The sequence below is a fragment of the Nymphalis io genome, chromosome 9 (genome assembly GCF_905147045.1).
Source record: "Nymphalis io chromosome 9, ilAglIoxx1.1, whole genome shotgun sequence".
Classification (NCBI taxonomy): Eukaryota; Metazoa; Arthropoda; class Insecta; order Lepidoptera; family Nymphalidae; genus Nymphalis; species Nymphalis io.
The window spans coordinates 4,571,318-4,597,688 of record NC_065896.1 but is presented as its reverse complement, the minus strand read 5'-3'; the positions used below and the strand labels follow the sequence as shown (position 1 = coordinate 4,597,688).

The window sequence follows — 26,371 nt, the reverse complement described above, 5'->3', positions numbered from 1 at the left end:
ATATATATATATATATATATATGTACTAGGAAATTTAATAACATATATTTAATAACATATATATATATATATATATATATATATATATATATATATATATATGTACTAGGAAATTTAATAACAGTGTACTAAACAATTAAAACGTGTCTTTATTTATATATATATATATATATATATTACTATTATTATTATAATAAATATTATTGCCTCTACTGGTGACAGGGCTGGTTTATTTTTCGCCCAGAAAATCGTAATTACGATTCAAAGGAGGAAATGCTGCCAGCTCTCTTGCCACCATTCCACGCGGTCACGATTTATAGAGTAATTATTTTTAATTTGTATTTATTTGAGACTTTCATGTAAATAATATATAGTTACGAAGAATTAAGTATACGCTCCACACACTTACAAGAGATCAGAAAACGGTAACGGAGAGGTAGAGAAAGCGTTGACACTCTCTTATCGTTTGCCATTACGTCATACGAGTCGATCAAACCAAGACCCACAGACTGGTCTTTCATATGAAATAAATTTTGTGGATGACTTAAAATAAAGATTTTGTAAATAATTGTCTACGAATTTATTATTTGTACTTGATTTATGTAGTACGACTAAAGTTCTGACGTTATAGTCTGGGAGTAAAATCTCAAGAGAAAAGTTAAGTCTGTACTTGTCCTTGTGTATGTTTAGTGGCGAGGTGTCCAAAGTTTACTTCAACTTGGAGAGTCAACAACGCCGTGCTAAAGCATGCGTCAGTCTTGAAGTAATTCAAACTAACAAGTTCACGCGAAAATGATACGTATTGTGATGGGCTGTTGTCCTATTTTCCCTTTTATAATCTGCATGCAGTTGTTTGTACTGTTTTGTATCACTTTTTTATAATGATAATATGTTTCTATTGCTGATAGACTACAAAACCCAACCTAGTGTCACCCGATTGATTATTTAATAAAAAATATATACCTTAGCATATAAATAATTTAAATAATTATCGTGTTAAAAATAATAAACATACATTACATAAATAATTGTTATAAAAACATCGTAATTAACGTCACTAAACTTCAACTTGTATCTAAAAAAAATATCCCCAAAGATAGTTTTATTTTAATTAAATAGTTAATAAAAATTATTCAGCCAAGTCTATTCACTGCTTTTTTCCAAGTGGTGACAGGGACACATTTTCAATTCCATAAACTGTCAGGTGAAGAAAAACGTTGAACACGTGCCTCGGTCATTTGTCTTGGAACACGTGCCGTAAGTCAACTGTCACTATAATCGTTTATTTCATACCCACTCTGCAGTTTTATTACAAAGTAAGCTGTTCCATTTGATAAAGCATTGTTAGGAAAATGTAAAAATATTATTCCCGACTTTCAGAGTTTTAAGACAAATCGGCTACAGTTGTAGTTGTAGTTTCGTTAACTTAACCATGATAATAAAAAATGTAACATAAAAAGTAAAGTAACAGCCTGTAAATGTCCCACTGCTGGGCTAAGGCCTCCTCTCCCTTTTTGAGGAGAAGGTATGGAGCTTATTCCACGACGCTGCTGGAATGCGGGTTGGTGGAATACACATGTGGCAGAATTTCAGTGAAATTAGACACATGCAGGTTTCATCACGATGTTTTCCTTCACCGTATAGCACGAAATGATTTATAAACACAGATCAACCACATGAAAATTCAGTGGTGCTTGCCCGGGTTTGAACCCACGATCATCGGTTAAGATTCACACGTTCTTACCACTGGGCCATCAAAAATTTAACATAACACTCTGCAAATGTCCAAAATGAACCTATGCTTCACTTCGGGAGTTTCTTGTACTGGAAGATTTTCGAGATTATCCTACCTGTTCTCTTGCAGTTAATGGGATATATTTTACACATTCTACCAAACGCCGGTTTCCACACAATATTTTTCTACACCACGATACACGATTATAAATACAAATTAGGCAAATGTCCTTAAGATTTGAACTTGGGTTTTATCGTTAATTTTTCCAACCGGCCTATAAATGTCCCACTAGTAGGTTAAGTCGAGATGGCCCAGTGGTAAGAACGCGTGAATCTTAACCGATTAACGTGGGTTCAAACCCGGGCAAGCACCTCTGAATTTTCATGTGCTTAATTTCTGTTATAATTCATCTCGTGCTTTTTGGTGAAGGAAAACATCGTGAGGAAACCTGAATGTGTCTAATTTCATCGAAATTCTGCCACATGTGTATTCCACCAACCCGCATTGGAGCAGCGTGGTGGAATAAGCTCCAAACCTTCTCCTCAAAAAGGGAGAGGAGGCCTTAGCCCAGCAGTGGGACATTTACAGGCTGTTACTGTAGTAGGTTAAGGTCTTCTCTTCTTTTTGAGGAGAAGTCTTGGAGCTTACTTTACTATGCTGCTCCAATGAGGTTGTTGTGTAAACATACACGACATTTTACTTGAATCCGTTTATTAATGGTTCTTTATAAATCATATTTCTACCATAATACATTATATTTAATAGTAGTTAAGCTTAAGAATATATATTCTTATGATCTTATAGTTTGTACATTTTCTTACATATACATATAAAAAATATTTCTATTACCGTTTGCATTATATGCGCTTATTATATCAAATTGTAAAATTCAATAAATGATTTCACAATTCTTATCTATCCTCTTAGTGTGCCTCTAAACCGTTGGTAGCAATTACTAGCAGTATTGGTTTTCTTTTGTGGTTTATATGTTAGATGATGATATAGTTATAAATAATAAAATAAAGATAGTATAGTTTTAAATAATAAAATATGTGGTAATATAAAAACATATTTTAGCTCTTAATTTTTTCCAATAGTATTCCAAAAGATCATGAAAAAAAAATTGAGTCCACTGTTTTGTGAAACGGTAATATATATATATTTAAACAAACACACGCGGCTTGGTATATCGCCATTTAGTTATAATCCTTTACTAAAATAACGTACGTCAACTTTCGTGTACTATGGGAACACATCGTCGAGAACCCGATCGGAAACCCAACCAATTTATTAGCGGCGACCGGGAAAGTCGAATTAGTTATGCCACATATCATTCGAGACTGGGAATAGTTTGCTCGAAGTTTGCGATGAGATGTCCCATATCTCTAGCATCGAGCGAAACTATTTAATAGACTCGGATTTTATTTGGAAAAATTATAAATTAAATTTTCTTAAACTTTTAAGTTACGAAGTGAATCATCATTTTTTGATTAATTAATCATTAATTATTATTATAACCTCTGTTTAACATCATAAATGATTACAGTCTTTGAAAGCTTGAAATGATTACTTTATGTTTATTTCTAGTGACTATAATGTACTCCTGACCAAATTTTAGCTATTGCCCTAAATCACATAGCCATCTGCGCAAAACAAATTTTAGTGTACAAATACTGGTGCGCTGTATTTTCTCTTATGATACGATGGGAAAATTTGACAGATTTTTTTAACAAATATTATGTTTGCTACTACTGTATAATTATACTATATAGTTATTGACTGCCTCGTTGGTCTAGTGGCTTAATGTAAGGCCGCAGACCCGGAGGTCCTGGGTTCAATTCCCAGGTTGGGCCAATAAAAAATTATTGGGTTTTTCTGTCAGAAAATTCTCAGTAACAGTCTGGAGTCTGGAAGTTGGAAGTGTGTACACTCCCGTGCCTCTAAAGCACGTAAAGCCGTTGGTCCTGCGCCTGAACTCTTTCCGGTCGTGTCGGATTGCCGTCCCATCGGATTATGAGAGTTAGGGAATAGAGAGTGCACCTGTGTTTGCGCACACACTTGTACACTATAATATCTCCTACGTAGTTGGCTAATCACTCTTGAGATTGGCCACCGTGGCCGAAATCGGTCTGGAGTACATTATAATTATATATTTTTAATTTGATTATTAATTGTACAGACATTTAATATTTTTACGTCTGTATTATATTTTGTTATAAAAATTAAGCAATATCAATTTTTTATTGAAGAAAGTATTCTATTTCACACTATCAAAGAAATATCTGAAATGATAATACGTCCGTTTTTTTTCTTCAAATATCTTATCGTAATTTCTATTATATAAAGTAAAAAATAAAAATGTTACAAACGCAAATATTCTAGCATAAAATGTATAATTGTTCAACCGATGAAAATAATGTAAAAAGTTTATCCATGTATCGTAATATATAATCAATATTCATAATGTTCTCTTAACTCTGAAATGTACGTAAAGTAACTTTTAAATTCTCTATAGGTACGAATACCAACAACTGCGGCCACAACAAAGCAAAACTTAAATATGAAACTATAAGCAACAAAACCTTGTCCATTTTGTATTGGAACTTCAAATAAAAGTTTCTGAAAGCAAATCGTCCATGTAAATATAGTCTGGATCTAGAAAATTCTGAAAAGAAATAATCGTAAGATGAATTTATCATGAGCTTCAATAGTAGTCGGTTTATCGGCAAAATATTTAAAAAACTAGGTAGTCGTATTATTTTTTTAGTTACTTATTTTAGTCATTTTTCATAAGTTATTATACAATTATTTTATTAAAACTTTTGATTTCATTTTATAATATTTATATTATATATTCATTTTAACATAAAACTGTTGTTTTAATTAACACAGCGATACCATTTCTTATTAAAATAACATAAGCTATCGGTTTATATGATTAACTTAAAATGCTTATATTTTTAATGATCTGATTTTATATAAATATAATTGACTTAAGTATATAAAAGTATATATTTAAGAGAGGCAAATGTGCCACCCGATAGAAAGTAGTCACCACCACCCATAGACATTGGTGCTATGATATTAAAACCGATTCACCAATGCACCACCAACCTTAAAATATGTAAAAAGTTAAAACATTTATTTAATAAATTCTTCAATGATTTCTAATCAACTGTACCGAAGTAATCTAAAGATCAGTCAATCGTTTACGTACAGAATAGATGCGGATAAACTTATTCAAAGATCGATTTGTACATAACGTTCCTAACTTACTAAGTTTAAAACGAATTACCATACATTATATATTGGTTCGCTAAAATAATGTATAATGGAATTTAGTTTCGTAGCTGTGTGTCAAATTAAATAAATGTCTTTAGTACATGGGACATTAACCGACGAAATGACTACGATATTATTGTAAACGAACTAATAGATATCCATAAAATTTACTTTTCATGTAAATAGCATTAAAATAGTTACCTGAATTGAAAATGTTTACTGCAGATATTTAAAAAAAAACAATTAAAAACTTCATTTCAATTAAAAGTTAAATGTTATTCTCGAACCTTACAAGTAGTCTGAGTAAAATATTTTTTTATGAATAAATTAAGCACGTTACCGATCGTTTCGATTTAACAAGATTATCAATCTTGTTAAAATATTTTCGACCTCGAAAATTGGTATAGGCAACTAGAGCGAGAAACTACGAAAGCGCCGTGATTTACTATCCTGCATAATAACTAGGACGTTAAAAATTCGTGGTAAAATGTTTGTATGTTAGAAAATTACCTATATTTAATTTATTAGTACCTCAATCCAGGTATAGTTGTGATCACTTGGCCCTCAGCAGTGACCCAATGAACGTCAGGTGTAGGGTGGCCAGTTGCGCGACAAGCCGCATATGCACCACGTGTCGCCGGCCATAGTACTCGTGACGGCGGCTCCACTACGAACTGGGGACGCTTATCCCCCGAACTAGCCGCCAGGCCAACCGCTAATGTGATGCCGATGACCCATTGTATCTCGTAACCTGTGCATCAAAATAAATCATACAGTTAATTTTTCAACATTATTCAATGTATTTTTTTTTAATTGAAAACGTATTTTTATCGTAGTATCCCTTACATCGCAAATGCACCACCAATCTTGGGAACTAAGATATTATATCCCTTGAGCCTACCGTTACACTGACTCATTCTTCAAACCGAATCACAAAAAATTCCTGCTTGGCGGTAGGATATATGATAAGTGGGTGGTACTTATACAGACAGGCTTGCACAAAGTCCTACTACCACGTAAATATTATTCTGCAATTATATATTTTTTTTTTTTATAGAATAGGAAGGTGGACGAGCATATGGGCCACCTGATGGTAAGTGGTCACCAAACGCCCTTAGACATTGGCATTGTAAGAAATGTCAACCATCGCTTATAGACAATGCGCCACCAACCTTGGGAACTAAGATTTTATGTCCCTTGTGCCTGTAATTACACTGACTCACTCACCCTTCAAACCGGAACACAACAATATCAAGTATTACTGATTTGCGGTAGAATATCTGATGAGTGGGTGGTACCTACCCAGACGAGCTTGCACAAAGCCCTACCACCAGTACACAAAGCCCTACCACCAGTAATTATTGCGCTAATCCCAATATACCATTATAGGTGAAGGTGTTAGGACCTTGCTTCGCATCCGTAAAAATAAATTTAAAAAAACTTACGTTTTATTCTATGACGTCGTACAAACATAATTAAGCAACAAACATCCAAACACATAAACAGCTAGAGATCAGACAATTTGGCTAATAGTCAGAATCGAACCTACGACTTCACATCGTACATATACCCACATATATTGAGCTCATCGTGGAAGAAACTTCGACATTGAAATTAATTTTAAATTACAGTTATTTTAAGCACCTACTTAATGTGAATAAAAAGACAGTATACTAGAAAAAATAGCTAAGTATTTTTTAAGACGTCTATCGCCATGAACTGTCAAGGAAAGTGTAAAGTTGATAAAATTCATCAAACATCACACTCATCGTATATGTTTTAATTCAATACTATGATTATAATGAACATTACGAGTTTTTCATAAATTTTCATACAGCTTTCAAAATTGGAATACAGTTTTGTAGATTCACGATTTTTATGGATCCAATTAATCTATATTTTCACGATTTATTATAAAGCATAAAATGGACCGTAACATAAATCAGAGAACGCGTATATCGTACAAGCTCTCGTTATTTAGCACGATACGAATGCAAGGCCGATTATACAAGTTGAGATTTCAAAAAAATCTCGTATAACGCTGTATAATTTAAATTCGCCAATTTACACCCTCATATAAAAGTTGTCCTACATAGTTAATTTACAAGAGAATATTTCGTTCCATAACAAGGCTCGCGACATGAATACTAATTGTGTACACAAAAGGTCATTTAACAAAGTGATTATTTGAAATATCATGATTTATGTTTACATATTATAACGTGATTTATAATATTTATTTTATAACGTGATTTATCTATGATATATATATGCTAAAATATCACATTAAATAAAAGGTAAATATTTTTATTTGAATAAAATAAAACTAAAAGTGCTTATTAATCGTTTTACAATTGGAATGTCTGTTCCAAAAATAAATAAAAATATTTATTAACATAACAAAATTTACACAATTCTGTAAATTACTTTCAACCAAATAATCAAGCAATCGATAATTCCATACTTTTTTATAATTTTATACAGATTGTATGAATTTTATTTACTGCACTAAATCACAAAGACTAGCCATCTGCGCTAAGGAAATTTTAGTGTACAAGTTAACGTGCCGTTTCTCTCATGGTCCTAAACCATCGAAATCTAGACAATAGAATTTAGATATTACACCAACTGGATATATTATTTTCGTTTTTTTTTATACTAACTCATTGTTTTGCTCTTTGCTTGCATTTATTCTTTGCTTTGTGCGTCGAATCTTACAACTTATTAAGTATTTTAAAGCAGCCCACTCAACCGATTGATCTGAGACTTAGCAGATCATTTTATTGCTGATTACGATACAATCTACTGTATTTACAGTAACAGCCTGTGAATGTCCCACTGCTGGGCTAAGGCCTCCTCTCCCTTTTTGAGGAGAAGGTTTGGAGCTTATTCCACCACGCTGCTCCAATGCGGGTTGGTGAAATACACATGTGGCAGAATTTCAGTGAAATTCGACACATGCAGGTTTCCTCACGATGTTTTCCTTCACCGTCAAGCACGAGATGAATTATAATAACAAATTAAGCACATGAAAATTCAGTGGTGCTTGCCCGGGTTTGAACCCACGATCATCGGTTAAGATTCACGCGTTCTTACCCCTGGGCCATCTCGGCTTTTCTACTGTATTTAAAATATTACAATTTGCGATGCATGATATCAAATTACATTGCCTCTTTGGGAAGTGAAAATGTAATACTTAACCTCATTAATTTGCCATTGACAGTAACAAAATTCTAAAAAAATTCAAAATTTCTAGAACACAAACGAATGATTGACGTGAAATGACATTGAGTGATAATTTTTTGTCTTGTTTTCTTGATTGACATACAAACATGCATCGTTACCTTTTAAGTTCGGCAATTTAAGTGATTGTCAATATTACTACGACTAAAAACAATGACAAAAAAATAATTTATGATAAAAAGTGGCGTATTTGATGGCAAATGGCGCTGCTCATGCGGGTTGCAATATCATCCAACACATACAAGTTTCCTAACGATGTTTTCCTTCACCGTCGAGCGAGAGATGAATTATAAGCACAAGTTAGGCAACGCTCCCATGGAATAATCCAATATTACAAAGTCAAATTTTACAGGAAAATTTATTTTGTGTTTTTTGGTCATATATTTTGAATTCAAGCCATTTTCTGATAATTAGTTTACAGTACCTGAATTAAATTATATACACAGATGTTATATATATAGCGTCTGTGTATATATTCATTAAAGTATACCTTTGGTAAAATTTATTTACAACCATTTAACTGAAACTGTCTTTAGTGAATTATAAAAATAAATTCAGTTAACTCACGGTTATCGCGGTAAAATTGATAAACTTAATACCATATATATAATATCAATCAATCAATCAACAGCCAATCGTTGTCCACTGCTGAACATAGGCCTCTCCCAAGGTGCGCCAAAGCTCCCTGTCCTCCGCCTTCCGCATCCAGTTGGTGCCCGCCACCTTCTTGAGGTCGTCGGTCCACCTGGCTGGAGGGCGCCCTACGCTGCGCTTGCCGATTCGCGGTCTCCACTCTAGGACTCGTCTGCTCCAACGGCCATCGGTCCTACGACATACGTGACCAGCCCACTGCCACTTCAGCCTGCTAATTTTGCAAGCTATGTCGGTGACTCCGGTTCTTTTCCGGATAATCTCATTTCTGATCTTATCCTTCAAAGATACTCCGAGCATAGCTCGCTCCATAGCACGCTGAGCGACTTTGAATTTGTGGACTAGTCCCGCAGTTAGTGTCCACGTTTCGGCACCGTATGTCATGGCAGGTAAGACGCATTGGTTGAAGACTTTCGTCTTCAAACATTGCGGTATAGACGACTTGAGGACTTGACGAAGGTTGCCAAATGCTGCCCATCCCAAGCGAATTCTTCGATCGGCTTCCTTCTCGAAGTTGTTCCTACCGACTTGTATTATCTGTCCTAGGTAGGTATATTCACTAACAACTTCGAGAGGTTTCCCCTCGACGTATATCGGTCCCGGCACGACATGCCTATTGAACATGACCTTGGTCTTTTCCAAGTTCATACCGAGACCGACACACCGGGAAGACTCGCCTAGGCTACGCAGCATTTCGGTGAGTTGTTCCAGCGACTCTGCTATGATGACGATATCGTCGGCAAATCGAAGGTGTGAGATGTACTCGCCGTTTACATTGACTCCATACCTAGTCCAATCCAGCGTTTTGAAAACGTCTTCCAACGCGTTGGTGAACAGTTTCGGGGATATTACATCCCCCTGTCTCACCCCTCTGCGCAGTTGGATCGCCTTCGTCTTACAGTCCTGGATGTGGACAGTCATTGTAGCGGCGTTGTACAGACATCTCAGTACCTCGATATATCTCCAATCGATATGACATCTCTGCAATGAGTCGAGCACTGCCCAGGTTTCGATGGAGTCGAAGGCTTTCTCGTAGTCCACAAATGCCATACACAGCGGCTGATTGTACTCTTCGGTCTTCTGCACAATCTGCCGAACAGTATGGATGTGGTCCACGGTGCTGTAGCCTGATCGAAAGCCGGCTTGCTCTGGGGGCTGGAACTCGTCAAGTCGTCTGGCGAGACGGTTCGTGACGACTCTTGAGAACAGCTTATACACGTGACTCAGGAGGGAGATTGGTCTGTAGTTTTTCAAGAGGGTTTTATCACCTTTCTTGAAAAACAGTACCACCTCACTCCCGCTCCACGTTTCCGGGGTCTTGCCATGTTGGATGACGGAATTAAAGAGGCTTGCTAGCTCTTTCAGGACCGGAGTCCCGCCTGCCTTAAGCAACTCTGTTGTGATTCCGTCATCTCCCGGAGCTTTGTTGTTTTTAAGCTGTTCTAGAGCCGCCCTAATCTCTCCTTGGTCAACGACCGGGAGCTCCTCGGAGTAATGGCGCATAAGAGGGGCGCGCTGGTCATCAATACTGATTCCCACGGGTTTATCCGATCTTGAAGAGAACAACTGCCCATAAAACCTCTCTACTTCTCCGATAATCTCAGGCCTAGAGGTAACGACCCCACCATTTTCAGTTTTAAGTTTTGTCAGACGCGGCCTCCCAAACTTGCGAGCGAACACTTTCGATCCCCGATTTTGCTCAATCGCAGCCTTGATGGCACGGGTATTGGAGCGTCGGAGATCGCGTCGCGTCAGCGTTTTTATTGTTCGGTTTAAGGCCTTATCTGACAAAAACGATGGTAGTTCTCGTCGTTTTCTCATGAGCTCGAGTGTCTCAGCAGAGAGTTTTGGTGCGTTGTCTCTTCTCTGTGGCGGAAAACACTTGCGGGATGTGTTTTGCAGTATTTTGACCAGCGTGTCGGTTCTCTCATCAATGCTGCTTATGGTTTCCAACGCGGTGAATTGATTTTGAAGTTCCATTTGGAACTTTTCGGAGCCTTGAGCAGCTTGGAGCATGGTAGGTCGGAGAGTAGACCTCATCATTCTCGATCTTTCGGCTTTTAAGTTGATATTTAGAGTGCCTCGAACCAAGCGGTGATCACTTCCGGTATTAAACCTGTTGATCACTGAAACATCTCTAAATATGTGCCTTTTATTCGAAATGATAAAGTCTATCTCGTTCCTTGTCACGTTATCGGGGCTTCGCCAGGTCCACCTCCTCTGAGGCTTCTTTTGAAAGAAAGAATTCATCAAAAAAAGACCCTGCGCTTCGAGAAAGTTTACCAGCATTTGCCCCCTGTGATTTCTGCAGCCCAAGCCGTAAGGTCCGACTTTCGATTCACCGCTATCTTGTACTCCCACTTTAGCATTAAAGTCTCCCATAACAACATTGTAGTGGGCCCTCGAGGTGTCGTTGAGGGCCTTTGCGATGTCCTCGTACATCGCTTCGACCACATCATCAGAGTATGTCGAAGTTGGCGCATATACCTGTACAACCTTCAGGGAGTACCTGTCGGAAAGTTTTAGGACAAGGTACGCTACCCGATTCGACACACTACTGATTTCCACAATGCTGCTAATGAGATCCTTTTTGACAAGAAAACCGACACCACCCTGGGAGAGGTTATCACCTTCGCGGAAGTAGAGTAAGTTACCGGACTCTAGAGTTATCGTGTCCTCCCCCTGTCTTCGGACTTCAGATAACCCCAGTATATGCCAGTTTATATGACTTAACTCTACTTCTAATTCGGCGAGGTGATGGTCCAGCCTCATCGAGCGTCCATTATACGTTGCCATTTTCAGTCGTTTTATACGGTAGCCTGCCGTGAACCGGTGATTCTTAGCACCCCCTGCCCTGCCGATACCGCGACCGCTACCTTGGTCGGGCCTAGCGGGCTTGCCGGTAACTGGGGGCCTTTTTTTGGGCGCATCTGCCATTAAGGGAGGGGTTTGCCCATACTCGCCGCGCTGGGCAGGCGTGTTGGCGAGCGCAGTAGGGGGTAAGATGTTTATGGGAGGGGGGACGCTGCTGCCCATCCCCCCTTTTCCCCGTCCCTCAGTCGCCTCTTACGACACCCACGGGATGAGATTGGGGGAGTACTATTCTAAGCCGGTACTCCACGGCAAATATATATAATAATATTTATTCAATATACAACGAAAATTTTCACCACAAAGCGCTATTACTGTTCAAGAATTTTAACAAATCAAATATTGCTATTCTTCTATCATTTCAGTCAAATCTATGTTTTACTTCATCTTTAATTTGCTCAATTAGTATTAGTATATTTTTTCACAATTCACTGCAATAAACATGTAATCGCTATAACCGAATACTTAAGAACTATTTTCCAGTAATAATGTTAAATACGAATAGAAACGAAATTTGAAATCTTACATGGTATCCCAACTCACAGATGCTAAATTGAATATAAAATGATTTCCGGTAATAGTAGACTACTGTTGGACGTCAATTCGTGTTACATTAATGTTCGCAAAAGTATCGAAATTCGATCATAATGATTATTAAAAAATTGAGGAAAACAATATATGAATTTGAACCTTTCAATTTTTTGTACTCGTTTTCGAATTTTTACTTTATAGATAAAACTAGAGCTCAATAGTTACCAAACATAAAAAAAACGAAAATTGATTGATTGAAAAGAAAAAAATATATCGAGCTGTCTGTATATTTTTTAGTCTTTAGTTGTTTAGTCTTTACCTTTTTATATATAGATTTTCTTTTAGATACATTATTACAACAATATTTAGTGTTCATAAATTATTTTTATATTTATACATATATTATAAATAATTATTTCAATCTAAGCTCAAAGTTATACTCTAGCTATACAACTTAAAATTATGCTTAATTACTACTAGGAAAGACATTTCAATCTTGGCAAGCAGCAAAGTTATTCGAATCGTGAGTTAACGATAACAACAATGTCGCGGATAACAGGAAAAGTGTTTTCAATTAATCGAAACCGAATTTTTTCCACGAGAGAAACCAATCGGAAATGTTTTGGCATTTTAAATAGAAATTAACTCACAAATTTGAAAAATAAAATCGTAGTATGTTAAATGTAACAAATTGTTCTTATGTTCCATTTCATTTCATTCTTATCACTTTAAAATGTAAAGAATTTTTATTTGTAAAAAGTCCTAATCATGTCCTAAGCATGTAATTAATCGTTTCAATTATGATGTAACGAGTATTTTTTTTTATTTAATTAGATTTAGATAACAATATTACCGGAAATTAAATATAATTTTTAATAACGTCATATTAAAAATAATCAAGTAAAACTTAAATAAATAAATAAAAAATAGTAACATTAATTGTGCCGTTTGATTTAAATAATTGTTTTTTGAACTTTTTTCTATTTACTTTAGATGAAACATTTTAAAGAATACTAATGTAATTCAGTCATCTTTTAATAAATAAGAATAATATTTTCCTTGAGTAACGCATATATTACAATAAAGTAAATGAATTTGCTTTAAAAGAACAAAACATAAAATTCAGTTTTTCAACAAAATAGATACTGATAAAACGATAAAAGTTCCCTAATTATAAACAAACCTTTCATTCCGCAATCACAGCACACCGAATTTAGAAACCATTGTCAAAGTCGCAACACAATCAAAATACGCTAGTATCAGTCACAACATTTCACATCTTAACAATATGCTATACTTAATTCAGAAAGAAAATCATTTATGCGGCGCTACGCGTCGTTTAACGCAAAAGTTTTTCAGTAAATCGAATACCGCATTATACACATGCGTTTAGTTTGAAGTTCGCGCGCGGACTGAAGCGGCAGCGAACTGGGGACAGCCACCCACTCTTCGGATGATAATAGCTATACTGTTACGGGGTGGCTCAATTAGATACTATAGTCTATATAATATCCACATTTCGTAGACACATTATAGACAAAACTTACATTACTCTGAACTATGATGCTTACTTTGTTGGCGCTGGTATTATTTGAATAGTACATTTGAATATGGTAATATTATATTCTACAATGTATATCGAATCATATTACAATGTATTCATTGTCACACTATTAATGTTATTAAAATATATATATATCGATTTAATAAAAATGGCAACACTAAGATTTTTTTTTTTTATATTTGTACGAATAAACGCAAAAAATATAGTTACTTAGATAATGCTTATGTAAGTCTTGTTATTGAATTCGAAATACCTTAAGATTTTAACTTAACAATACCATTTTCTCTTATCGTTTGAATTTAAAGCAGTAGACGATAAAATCTATTTCCATCAGAAGACAAAGGACCTTACCCACAAAAAGAATGGAAGTAAGTCTTATTTCAAAGTGCCATTGAGCTGGCAACATTTAATTGCTTTGCAAAATAGCCAGCCAGCGATGCATTTAAATCGCCGTATAACCATTACACTTGAATAGCTACTCTCACGCTTAAAAATGCATAAAAGTTATGAAAGAGCTTTAGTTCGTAAAATAACTTTAGTTTATTATTTTAGGCCTTAATTCTTTTCAAATTACCGCGTTTCGTAAAATGGTAAAATTTTCAATATGAAATATACTATATTTAGAAACTATAATTAGATATATTTATGTAAAATTTATGAAATTTATAAAAATAAATAAAATGGAAATGTGTCTGTTTTTGAGCTGTCATACCAAATTAACTGTCATCTTTAAGTTGATATAGCAATTTTCAAGTTATCAAATCAATTATTATTTTTATTTTTTGAGAAATGACCTTTCCGTTTGGGGTTGTCTTCAAAACGGGTAAAATTACAAATATAAATAATTGATATAAGTTGGACCATCAGGTGGCCCATTTGCTAGTCATTTTATCTAAATTACAATATGCAAGATATATCGCCAATTATATAGTTTCATAATATTAAATATATATGTCACGTAAAACATTGGAAATTATAAAAATGTTTCAACAAACTTTCCAAACGTAGACATAACACAGTTATACCGCTTAACTTCTCTTAGATTTTACTTCTGGATAACTGCCAGACATCCATTATATAAAAATTATACTTTCCTCATAAAATTTACACATACATACATTTCAATGGTCAGATATTTCGAAGCAAAAAAATATTGAACATTTAAATAATCGAAAGAAATTATAAATCTAACAGTAATATTACGATATGAACGAAATACATTATCTTTGTTAAAAGGTTGCTGTAAGTTAAGCACTTTAAAAGCATGTTTAAGTATGTATGTAATATTAATATTTATTGTACGAAATAACTTCAAAAGTTTCACTCAACCAACACGTTTTGATAAACAAAGGAATACCTCCTAGTTAACGTTGCCTATAAAATATCAAGTATTTCGTTGAACTATTGGCTTGTAGTGAATGTAAAATCATTTAATTGTATTAATTTGATTTACCCCCAATTTTCATTTTGTAATAGATAGATTACGTCGTATATCTAAAATTAAATTTCATTAAATATAATTGTAAATGAGTGGCCCTCGATTTCAACTCGGCAAGTTATCAGACATTGATATAGTTGTAAACGCCTACGAATGTTACGCAAATGTCTACAATAATCTTGAATATATAAACTACCTATTACAAAAAAGCTACAATTTAACGACAACGTATCTTATGCTTGGATGCAATAACACGTCACACCAAACACTGTTGAATAGGGCACAAAATATAAACAACAAAGGAAATTTTGCACTATAACCTTAAAATGGCGATCCATAATTTAAACCCCATAATGAACAGGCTGAAAACCATCCAGACTAGCCTAGGAATTCAGAATCCCAACAAGAAAAAAAATAAAATCGCAATACAAAATTTATTATTGTGATGCTTTTTGGAAACCAAAACATGCAGCAGCACAAAATACCGAACTATAAACTGATAGAACAATACAACAAAGACACGGACAGAACGAAAAAATATGGTGATTTCAAGACAACATAAATTGCCTATTAAAAACGATCATTAACGATAATTTTGAATAGGATTTTCATAATATTTATAATACGAATGGATTCACCACATTATCAAATGAAATAATTTCTTGAAAGAATAATCATGAAGTTATTATAAGCGCTGTAACCAAGTTGCCCAGAGGAATAAGTTTGTATGTAAGCTGTCATGATTTGACAATTTATTAAGTCAAATAAGTTATAATTTTGAGTGAGGTTAACTGGAAAGACCTGTATGATATGAATTCATTTGAAATCAATAAAAGATTCCTTTTATAATGTTTGATGTCAATTTTATATTTTTATTAAATTAAATTACATTTTAATCTATGTTTACATTGGACGAATGATAAATAAATGTGCCGTCGAATAGGAGGGCGTTAGTAGCTACGACACAGTATAATACTGTTGCAGTTACTATAGTCTTAGAAATATCTTTCGAACGGGCGTGGCCTAGCGGCTCGACTTGATCACGTGATGGTCATCGTGGTGGGGACTGGCCCTGCCGAGCTCATCGGACGGCCAGGCTGGCTGGACGCACTTCAGCTTGGACTCTCGGTTGTGGCAGATATCTCATAAATAATATTTTAGCTGATCAGGCTTGATTCTTTTGACCTATTTTTGTGTCTAAATTGTACGTGTCGATATACGTTTACTTTATTGTACTATTTTTCTTTAAAAAATATATAAAAGTACAATATATTGTTTATGATATGTATTAATTGTTCAAAATCAATAAATAAAATAATATTTACAGTATTGATGTACGTTGATAGTTAATCTCGTTAAACAATGTTATAATGTGATTTGTAAAAATAAAATAAACTCATTGATGTATATGTAATGTTTCATTTTAAAAGCATGGTAGAAGTTTACGTATGAGTTCTGGCCGGACATTGCAGATTCAAACCCGAGCAGGCACCAATGATTTTTGCGGGGCTGAATTTATGCTTATAATATATTTGTGCTTGTCTCGTGTAGGAAAACGTCATTAGGATAATTTAGTTGGTAGGATAAAATTCACAATGAAGATCCACCAATGTACATTGTAGCAGCGTAGTGGTATAAGCTATAAGTAGTTTTCTGGTGGTAGAGCTTTGTGCAAACTCGTCTGGGTAGGTACCACCCGTCAGATATTCTACCGCAAAACACTCACTCACGGTACTTGGTATTGTTGCGTTCCGGTTTGAAGAGTGAGTGAGCCAGTGTAATTACAAGCACAAGGGACATAACATCTCAGTTCCCAAGGTTGGTGTCGCATTGGTGATGTAAGCGATGGTTAACATTTCTTGCAAAGTCAATGTCTATGGGCGTTCGTGACCACTTACCATCAGGTGGCCCATATGCTCGTCCGTCTTCCTATTCTATAAAAAAAAAGTCTTCTCAAGGCGGAGGAAGCCTTCGTTAATTTTGTTGCACGATATTTGAATAACGTGTAACTACTATGACCTTTATGAGTAAATACTGAAGTAATTATATTATTAATATCTGAATCTGCAACTGTTCTACAACATGCAATAGTTTGTTAAGTAAAGACAATTTGAAAAAAGTATATTTTGAATTATTTTTCACCAAAACACTGACGCAATGAATCATCAATTTCGATACTTCATAACTAAATCAAGTCTATGTGATGGACTGGAACTTGATCTTGCGTATAAAAAATATCGTCACGGGACACTCAACAGAACTTATTGAAACAAGTTATAATTAAAGAAAAACAATAAATAAATATTCTGTAACATAAATAAAAACAGTTTCATTAATAATATAAATACAATGTGTGTTTTTACGCACTACGTACACACAAGGGAGTTGAGAGCATGACGGCATGAAAAAGCGTCAGGCCGTGCGCCGTCACGGCATACAAGTAGATCTTTTTCCCAAGGCGCCATGATGTTTCAAATCAACATACTTCGTTGATCGTAACAAATCATCAGATTTATTACTTGATAATTAATCTTCACAAGTTATTTACTTCTTACATTTCTTGTAGATCAAAGCTTCCAGAGATTCTATATGTTGATTAAGACCTTTTCCGAATAACATACAATCAGGTCCCTATTCAGGAACGAGATTTTGTAACATCAATTACGTAGCCTATCCTTTCATCCTAATAAGATGGATAATGTCTTCATCGGAGTTATCGAATTCATTCAATCTATTGGGAGCCCTGATTTGCCTCCGCCTCGGATTCAAAGCGTAAAACATTTATCGCAAAATCGTTATTCGAAAAATAATGTTCATTTCAATTTAGTTACAGATTTATTATTCTTCAATAATAGTAATAGACTATTACTGTCAAACGCTGGTATTATTATTTTTACTGACATAATAGAACTATGAGTTTAATACAATTTTATGTATTCTAACCAAAATTACGTTAACCGACTTTGATAGGTGACGATAATGTGTTGATACACCGTTCACACGAGTCAGTTTATTAACTAAATTGATTTCAAAATTACTAAATTGATTACAAATCATATAAAAAAAATATCAATCAAATTGTAAAAATAAAGATAATAGAATTAGGTAAGAAAAATTTGATAACTCAACTTTCGTTTAATTTCATACTTCGATATATATATATTTTTTATTTTTGATGATATCTATGGACAAAGATATAAAAAGAAAATAGATAAGGTCGCGTAGTAAATCATAACTTTTACTTATAATGATTTACCTTTCACATCATCGTAGTCGGGTAAAAACATCTTTATGATAACTACAAATAAATTATAACTATATTTAGATTAAATATATACTTACATTTAATTAAAGTAATTATATCAAGACCTTTGTTAGTAACGAGTAATATATAAGGTTTTCGTCAAGGAAAGCAAAAATAAGGAAAAAATACAACGTAACAGAATGGCGGTAATCAATTGTCTCATTAGAGCTCGGCGTGAGCAGGCTAACGATATTAAATTAAGACTTGAACACACTATTCAAAGCATATTATAATATTTTAATAGTGGTCCGTAATATCGCTACATATTATAAAACGAAGTGCCCCGCCACGTTTGTCTATCAGTCTGTACTCAAAAACTACCAAAGGGATAGTCATACGGTTTCCACCAATGGTTATAGTGATTTATGAGGTATGTTTAGATGACTGAATTATACTCATTAATGTTTTGTGTTAACTGACTGAAATTTGATGATTATTGTTGATGATGTCGGAAAAAATCTTAGCGACTTGGGAGTCTCGATGTCGTGCGCCGTGTATTACGATAACCGTTTTCGACAGCTAGTGTAGATCGTAATTAATTTATAGCTTTCATTTAAAATATTATTAAACAAATCAATATTAAGTGTGTCTCAACCTTAGGTCGATATTGAATTAACATTCGTAGATAATAGAATATAACTGAAATCAAATATTATGATTATAATTCAGCTCGAGTGCCCTTATCAGAATTTATAACTAATTTGATTGTGACCTTTTTCTTCATAATAATTTTCTTTACTTTATTTAATATCTAACGTAATTCGCATATAATACGAATCTTGTTTCGAATATAAATTTATATAAATATCAACGGATATTTGTATTTGAAAATAGTATATTTGTATATACATATATAATATATATATATATATATATATATATATATATATATATATTATTCACGCGTTCTTACCACTTACTATATATATATATATATATATATCGTGGGTTCAAACCCGGGCAAGCACCAATGAATTTTCACGTGCCTAACTTGTGATTATGATTCATCTCGTGCTATACCGTGAAGGAAAACATTGTGAGGAAACCTGCATGTGTCAAATTTCACTGAAATTCTGCCACATTTATATTCCACCAACTCGCATTGAAGCAGCGTGGTGGAATAAGCTCCATACCTTCTCCTCAAAAAGGGAGAGGAGGCCTTAGCCCAGCAGTGGGACATTCACAGGCTATTACTGTTACTGTACTGTGTGTGTATTTTTTTATTAAAAAAGTTTTTATATGTATACTATCCACTGTTTTTAACTCCCCGATAGCATTACTGCACTTCAACTTCTATACAGCTTAACGCTTGGCAGGATTTGCTAGATTCGAAAAACAAAGTTGCATCACTTCCAGTTGTTTTTAATGAACAGAAACTGAAGAGAAATTGATATGCCGGTTCAGTATGTCATCCACTTTTATTTTACTATGACGAGTGCAAAGATTGAATAAAACCTTCAAGGAGAAACATTTTAATTTTTGAACGTAATGATAGTTATAACGTGTCATTTTTTAAAAAGTATAAAAAATGTAATCAAACAAACATTTCATATAACAACTTTTCATCCTTATGTACTTACAATAATTATGTTCTACAAATTCTTTAATAATGAAAAAAAAGGTTATTTTATATTAAAAACCCATACGGTATCTGGAATTTATCAGCACTAGGCTGTAAGTTCACATTTTACACTAAAGTTTTAAAGCCAACTTTCGTATCGTTACTTACTTGAACAGCTGTGACGCAGTTATGCGGTGTAGTCGTAAATCGTTAGAAGGTAAAAAGTGGACAAAGTTAGCGCTCATACCAGCGGCTTTTAAAAACAAAGTGAAAACATATGACTCTTTTAAGATAATATAACTTTCTAAAAGATAAAAAAGTTTAATAAAAATTTGTCTTACGAGGTACTTTAAACTTCTAAAGTTATATTTATATGTATTTTTTTTGTAATAGGAAAATAGAGCATATCTCAACATTTATGATCATTGCTTATAATGTCACAAAATTATATAATACTTTATCGGTGATTTGTTCAAGCATATTTATATCACGTGATCAAAAAAGTTATTGTTAATATTTTATATAGATATATATAATGTATGAATTAAAATGCGGTAATTCGATTATAATTCTAATTCGCAATTAACGGGATAAACCAAAACACAAAACAAAGAAAAAAAAACCTGACTATCTGTGCTTGGTAACTAACCTGTGCTTGGTATTGATATGTTCCGATTTAAAAATCGAATGTGTCAATATAATTACAGGCAATTACATGGTAAATCCAATGGCACGTTAACATTGTACAAAATAGTTTTTACTTCTTGCAGTACTATTGCAATGCCGTAGGTCATATGCATTTACCTGCCTTAAAATATTAGAAATCGAAAATAGAAAAACGTTTCTTATAACAGTGTAACAAGTGATATATTGTAACAAATAATTATTGTAACCGAATTAAGCTAGTGTTCGTCCAGTGGTCGAATTTCACCGTAATAACTTCCATCAACTGCTCTAAACGGCAAAGTAAATGTAAATAATAAATAACGTTCTATTTCCAAATTTTTTATTAATAATTCTAAAGCTCATCAATAGCTACCAACCAAAATAAGAATTGGCTGACAAACAGAGCAAGAATAAGTACTTAACTGCCTTCAGACATAATTACTTTAATAAAGACAAGATAAAAGTTTCAATTAAATATACACGTAAAGTATTACAAAAAGTTTTAGTCTTTTAAAACATTTCACAAACCTTAAATGTAAAAATAGGCAAGTTTTGTCACTAGAATGCAAAGTAAAGTCTCGCTTCTTTCAATGCAACAGCAGTTTACGAACTCGTCTGCAACTCGCAAGTTACATGTAAATTCAAATTTTAGTTGCAACTTTAACGGTTCGCAGGTAATTTGAACATGGAATGTGCATTTGCGTAATGTTTTAATACAAGACTGTAGGATTTAGCAGGAACTTTTTTCATAATAATATATTATAGAGATGCTTATTTATAAATATATGCAAATATATTTTATATGTATTTGTTAAATATTTAAAACGAGAGCTTTTAATTGAAAATATTAATTTGTTTTTCTGACTATATATGAAGAAATTAATATCAAATATATTTTAATGTAATGTGCCAATTGATCTACTTTTCTTCGATAAATTTATCATTTATTTTTCGTTCGTTCATGTAATGTTCATTTTAAATTAAGAGTCGAATTTGTAAATGAACTATTATCGTGGTATACTGGTGTGAATTAAAATAGGATGTAATGTAATTACACGTTTAGCGAAGACTGCGAGTTCAAGTCCGGGCAAGCTACAACAGTTCACGGTTGAAGTACGTACTCTTACAGAATAGCATTGCTGGTATGAATCTAAATAAGTTATATAACATTATCAAATATATCAAAAAGGCTCTGCGAACTCACGAGTACGTTCTCGTAGTGTGAGCGTTCTACCGCAGTCAAATGTCGGAGACTGGTGAACTATGATTCTTGAAACTTTGCCGTACGCTTTCTGATAGGAAAGTTAGTAATTAATTTATAGAGTACATTTTAATGTGACATTTTTTTATAATATAATTATTTTTTTTTTCGAAACATTAATATAATTTGATTTTATTTAAATTTATTTTTCATATGTGTCATGTTTTTTTTTTATAGATTAATTACTTTTTAAATACAGAATGGAATTATTTGAAAATAATCACCCCGTGGTTCGAAATTCAAAATTTTTACATGTACAAATTATAGGAAACGTCCGAAAATTGTACCAAGGACGCTGGCGCTAGTACCTATTTGAAGTGCTAAGCTTAGTCATTGAGCTAAGGAGGTATCAGCTCTTGGGTCACCAAAAGCTATCAACCACTGGTCTATTTGATAAATGGGTAAAGTAAAAAAAAATAATGTAAATGGTAATAATAGTAACGTTAACATATATTATAAAAAAAATCAAAATAAAATATATTAAATATATTTATTTCACAAGGTACTCTGTAATTTCATCGTACGAACGTTACCAAAGTTTCGACGCGCGATTTTACAGTCAAGATGCGAAGCGATGTCTGTAAATTGTTTCTGTCGACTTGCTACGATTAACCCACAATGAATTAATAATGTTGAATGGCAACCTGCATCTTATTCTCAGTTAGTTGCTGAAACTGTAACGAAGTTATAAAACTAACCGACATCGTGACATAAGTACAGAAATTAAATTTATACTTTAGTTACGTTAACGTAATGCATTTTACAACAAATTTCCAATAGTTGGTGCTAATTCATTTATATGCATCTCTGAATCGCGCTGGCAAGATATTTTGTACGAGGTAATATTTCACATCTATACAATGATTATACAATTTTTTTTATGAACAGTGAAGAAGGAACTCTAATTAGCTACCCTTAATTAAAAAAAAAAAACAAATCAATATTTTAATTTATAGCTAGACAACCGAGAAACAGTATTTTAATAAAGATTTTAATTATTAGCATCAATACTTAGCTACTAGAAAACGATAGAATTTTGTGCGTCATTCTTCGCGTGGGAGACTAGGACAATTTTGTTTGAATGGTAAAGCAAGCTACGACGGTTGTACTTATTTAATATAACTATCAGAATTTTCTTTTTTAATACATAATATTCATCAATATAAAGTAACACAGCAAAAGCTGTTTTCACTTAAAGGATTCGTAGGTAAAAATTAAGGGACGATTATTTCTGAATGATTTACATTGCTGGTATCGTTTTACATAAAAATCTGGTATGAATATAAACTTTGTCGTGGTTAGCGGTACGGATTTTCGGTCATTGACCACATAGTATCGCAATCTACGAAGTTCCCGACGGAGGCTTACATCCGGAATAGATAAGCCGCCCTTGTATCCGTTTCAGTCCAGGCCACTTGACTTGTTATGCTCCATTTAGTATTGAGTAGAATTTCATCCTACTAATGATCGTGTTGATTTGCTTCTAGAATATAAAATATTCCATTAAACTTCGTTAAATGTTTCTATTATAAGCATTAACAAGAATTTGAAGTAACTTTATTTACAAATGAGACATTATTATTGAAAATAATGATAACCGCTTTATGATGACGCAGTTCTCTTCTCCTATAACTTCCCTCGATATAATTAGTTTAAATTGAATTGTGTTTTCTTAATTTCCACGTGTTAAGGTCTCCCGACATTTTAAATCACCGCCGATCATGAGATGAATTATAAAATCAAATCAAATCAAACTATCTACCGTAAATTCTACCGCAAAACAGCAATACTTGGTATTGTTGTGTTCTGGTTTGAAAGGTGAGTGAGCCAGTGTAATTATAGGCACAAGGGACACAACATCTTAGTTCCCAAGGTTGGTAGCGCATGAACAATGTTGGTTAATATCTGTTACAATGCCAATGTCTATGGGTGTTGGTGACCACTTACCACCAGGTGGCCCATTTGATCGGCCGCCAACGTATTCTATAAAAAAAAAAAACATGAAAATTTGCGAATCTGAGTTCGAAAACGATACACACGTTCTAGACACTGGGATATATCTATCTATTTAACACATTTGGACACTATTACTCTGACTTAAAAAATATTACATTATGAAAAAAACTAAACGAAATCAGACAAAGATTATTGAAACAAAGCGCAGGACACAATGCAAGCGTGGCAGTGACTTGCAGATGGTAGCATCGCTAATAGCTGCATTGTTTGTAAAAACTACGCACTACCGGAGTACTAACACTTTTTTATTACACGGACCTTACACGGTGGTGATTTTGTAACACGTTTTAACAGAATTATCTTCTTTTCAAATCTAATTATCGAGTATCTGTCGACATATTTCAGCTGTGATATTTGTTACGTTTTTCATTAACTACCGTAACAGCCTGTGAATGTCCCACTGCTGGGCTAAAGGCCTCCTCTCCTTTTTTTGAGGAGAAGGTTTGGAGCTTATTCCACCACGCTGCTCCAGTAAGGGTTGGTGGAATACACATGTGGCAGAATTCCAGTGAAATTAGCCATATGCGTATTCGTCACAACGTTTCTTTCACCGTAAAGCACGAGATGAATTATAATCACAAATTAAGCACATGAAAATTCAGAGGTGCTTGCCCGGGTTTGATCCAACGATCATCGGTTAAGATTCACGCGTTCTTACCACTGGGCCATCTCGGCCTTTTCATTAACTAAGCCTTAATTTATTTATTGACTAAAGTTTATATGTATATAATATACATAATTGTTTAAGATATTAAATGTGAATATAAATAAAATATATCATAGAATAGCGAGACAAAGTGCAGTCCACAACAGCGACGCGACAAGGAAAAGGCTCGCTGATGGCAGTGCTGCTAATAGACGCGCTGTTTAGCAAGTGCGAGCTTCCGGACCGGTCGAGTCGGAAATGGCGCCTCCCTGTAGACAACCTTCATTTCCTCAGCAGTCCTTTGCGTTTGCTCCTTGGGGCGGTAATCTGGTTTTGCTTAGAATGCGACAAGCCGGTATATATTACTTTAGTATTGTGTTCCGATGGCAAGGAAATGTATTATGAATTATTTCGTATCTTCGCTATATATTGTTTCATTCAACGGACAAAATAATTAATATTTGATGTTTATCAATTATTTTTATTATAAAAACATATTCTATAGAAGGACTTTAAAATGAACGTTATCATAACTTTCAACATTCATCATAAATATGCAGAGCAACTTCCTCTAATTAGAGTGAAAGCGCCGAGAAAAAAAATAATAAAAACAATTTTTTTCTCTTTATAAACGTCGAGCGCTATTCGTGTATCAGAATAATTTATCTAGGCACCGTAATTTATGCAAGGAGTACGTTCGCCCCTCGAATAACATTTTTTTTTTTTGCAGGCATTAAATCCTTTTTGTTTCGAATGCGCTAAAGGAACAATAAAGCGGACTGTCGGTGAGAATGGAAGACAACGGGATCGCGACGGGTGTTGTCACACGTTTTCTCACAAATGAACATCGAGCAACGAGTATCTAGCGAACAATCCGTGTCAGAGATGACTTTTTGTTCATTTAACAATGACTATCGACTCCGAGCATTGTTTAACTCTTGCATTGCTGCTAACGAAAGTCTTTCATTTATATATACTTATTAAGTACTCATACAGAAGCCAATTAACTCCAAGTGCAAACCTCTTTAATTTATTTATTAAAAAAATATAGAACTGCGACGATGTTAATTTTCGTACTTTAATTTGTTTGTAATTTATGTTTAATCAGAACATTCGAAATGTATTGCAATCAAAAGTCAGAACTGCATTGGCCGGAGTAGTACGGTTCACGGAATTTTAATTTCCAAGAACGAGACGTAAGTACATAACGAATTCATTAATTTCAACCAAGTTTTCAAAGGGTACTGAATTACACTAATTTTATTTTGAAGTTGCAAATAAAATATAAGTACAAAGATCCTTATTATACTGGTTCCAGAAAATTAATAGATAATAATAATACTTAATAATAAGGATAAGTTAAGAAGAATAAGTTTAGAAGAGGCACAGAATTACACAGAGACAGTTACAAATTATGAATTATAAGAATAGGACGCGGCGGATACAATTTCTTAGAATTTTGAATCGAGTTAATCGCGGGTAAGCGTACAGCTGACTGCCTCGATCGGCCGGTGCATCGTCCATCCGCGCGGCGCAAGCGCCGCCCCTCTGTGACGTAGTCGTTCGAGACAATGGGACCGGGCAGCGGCCGATCTATTTATT

At 34.0% G+C, this 26,371-nt stretch overlaps 1 protein-coding gene across 1 annotated transcript in view; it reads right to left on the bottom strand.

The window, feature by feature from the left end:
* Positions 1-13,680, bottom strand: part of LOC126770750 (cell adhesion molecule Dscam2-like) — a 56,641-nt gene extending 42,961 nt beyond the window's left edge. Inside the window, exons 1-2 of the mRNA XM_050490286.1 lie at positions 13,497-13,680; positions 5,549-5,768 (exon numbers count right to left, since the gene is read on the bottom strand). Coding sequence (XP_050346243.1) covers positions 5,549-5,768; positions 13,497-13,503 — 227 coding nt within the window. The 5' untranslated portion in view covers positions 13,504-13,680. The remainder of the gene's footprint in view (positions 1-5,548; positions 5,769-13,496) is intronic.
* Between the last annotated feature and the right edge of the window lie 12,691 nt (positions 13,681-26,371).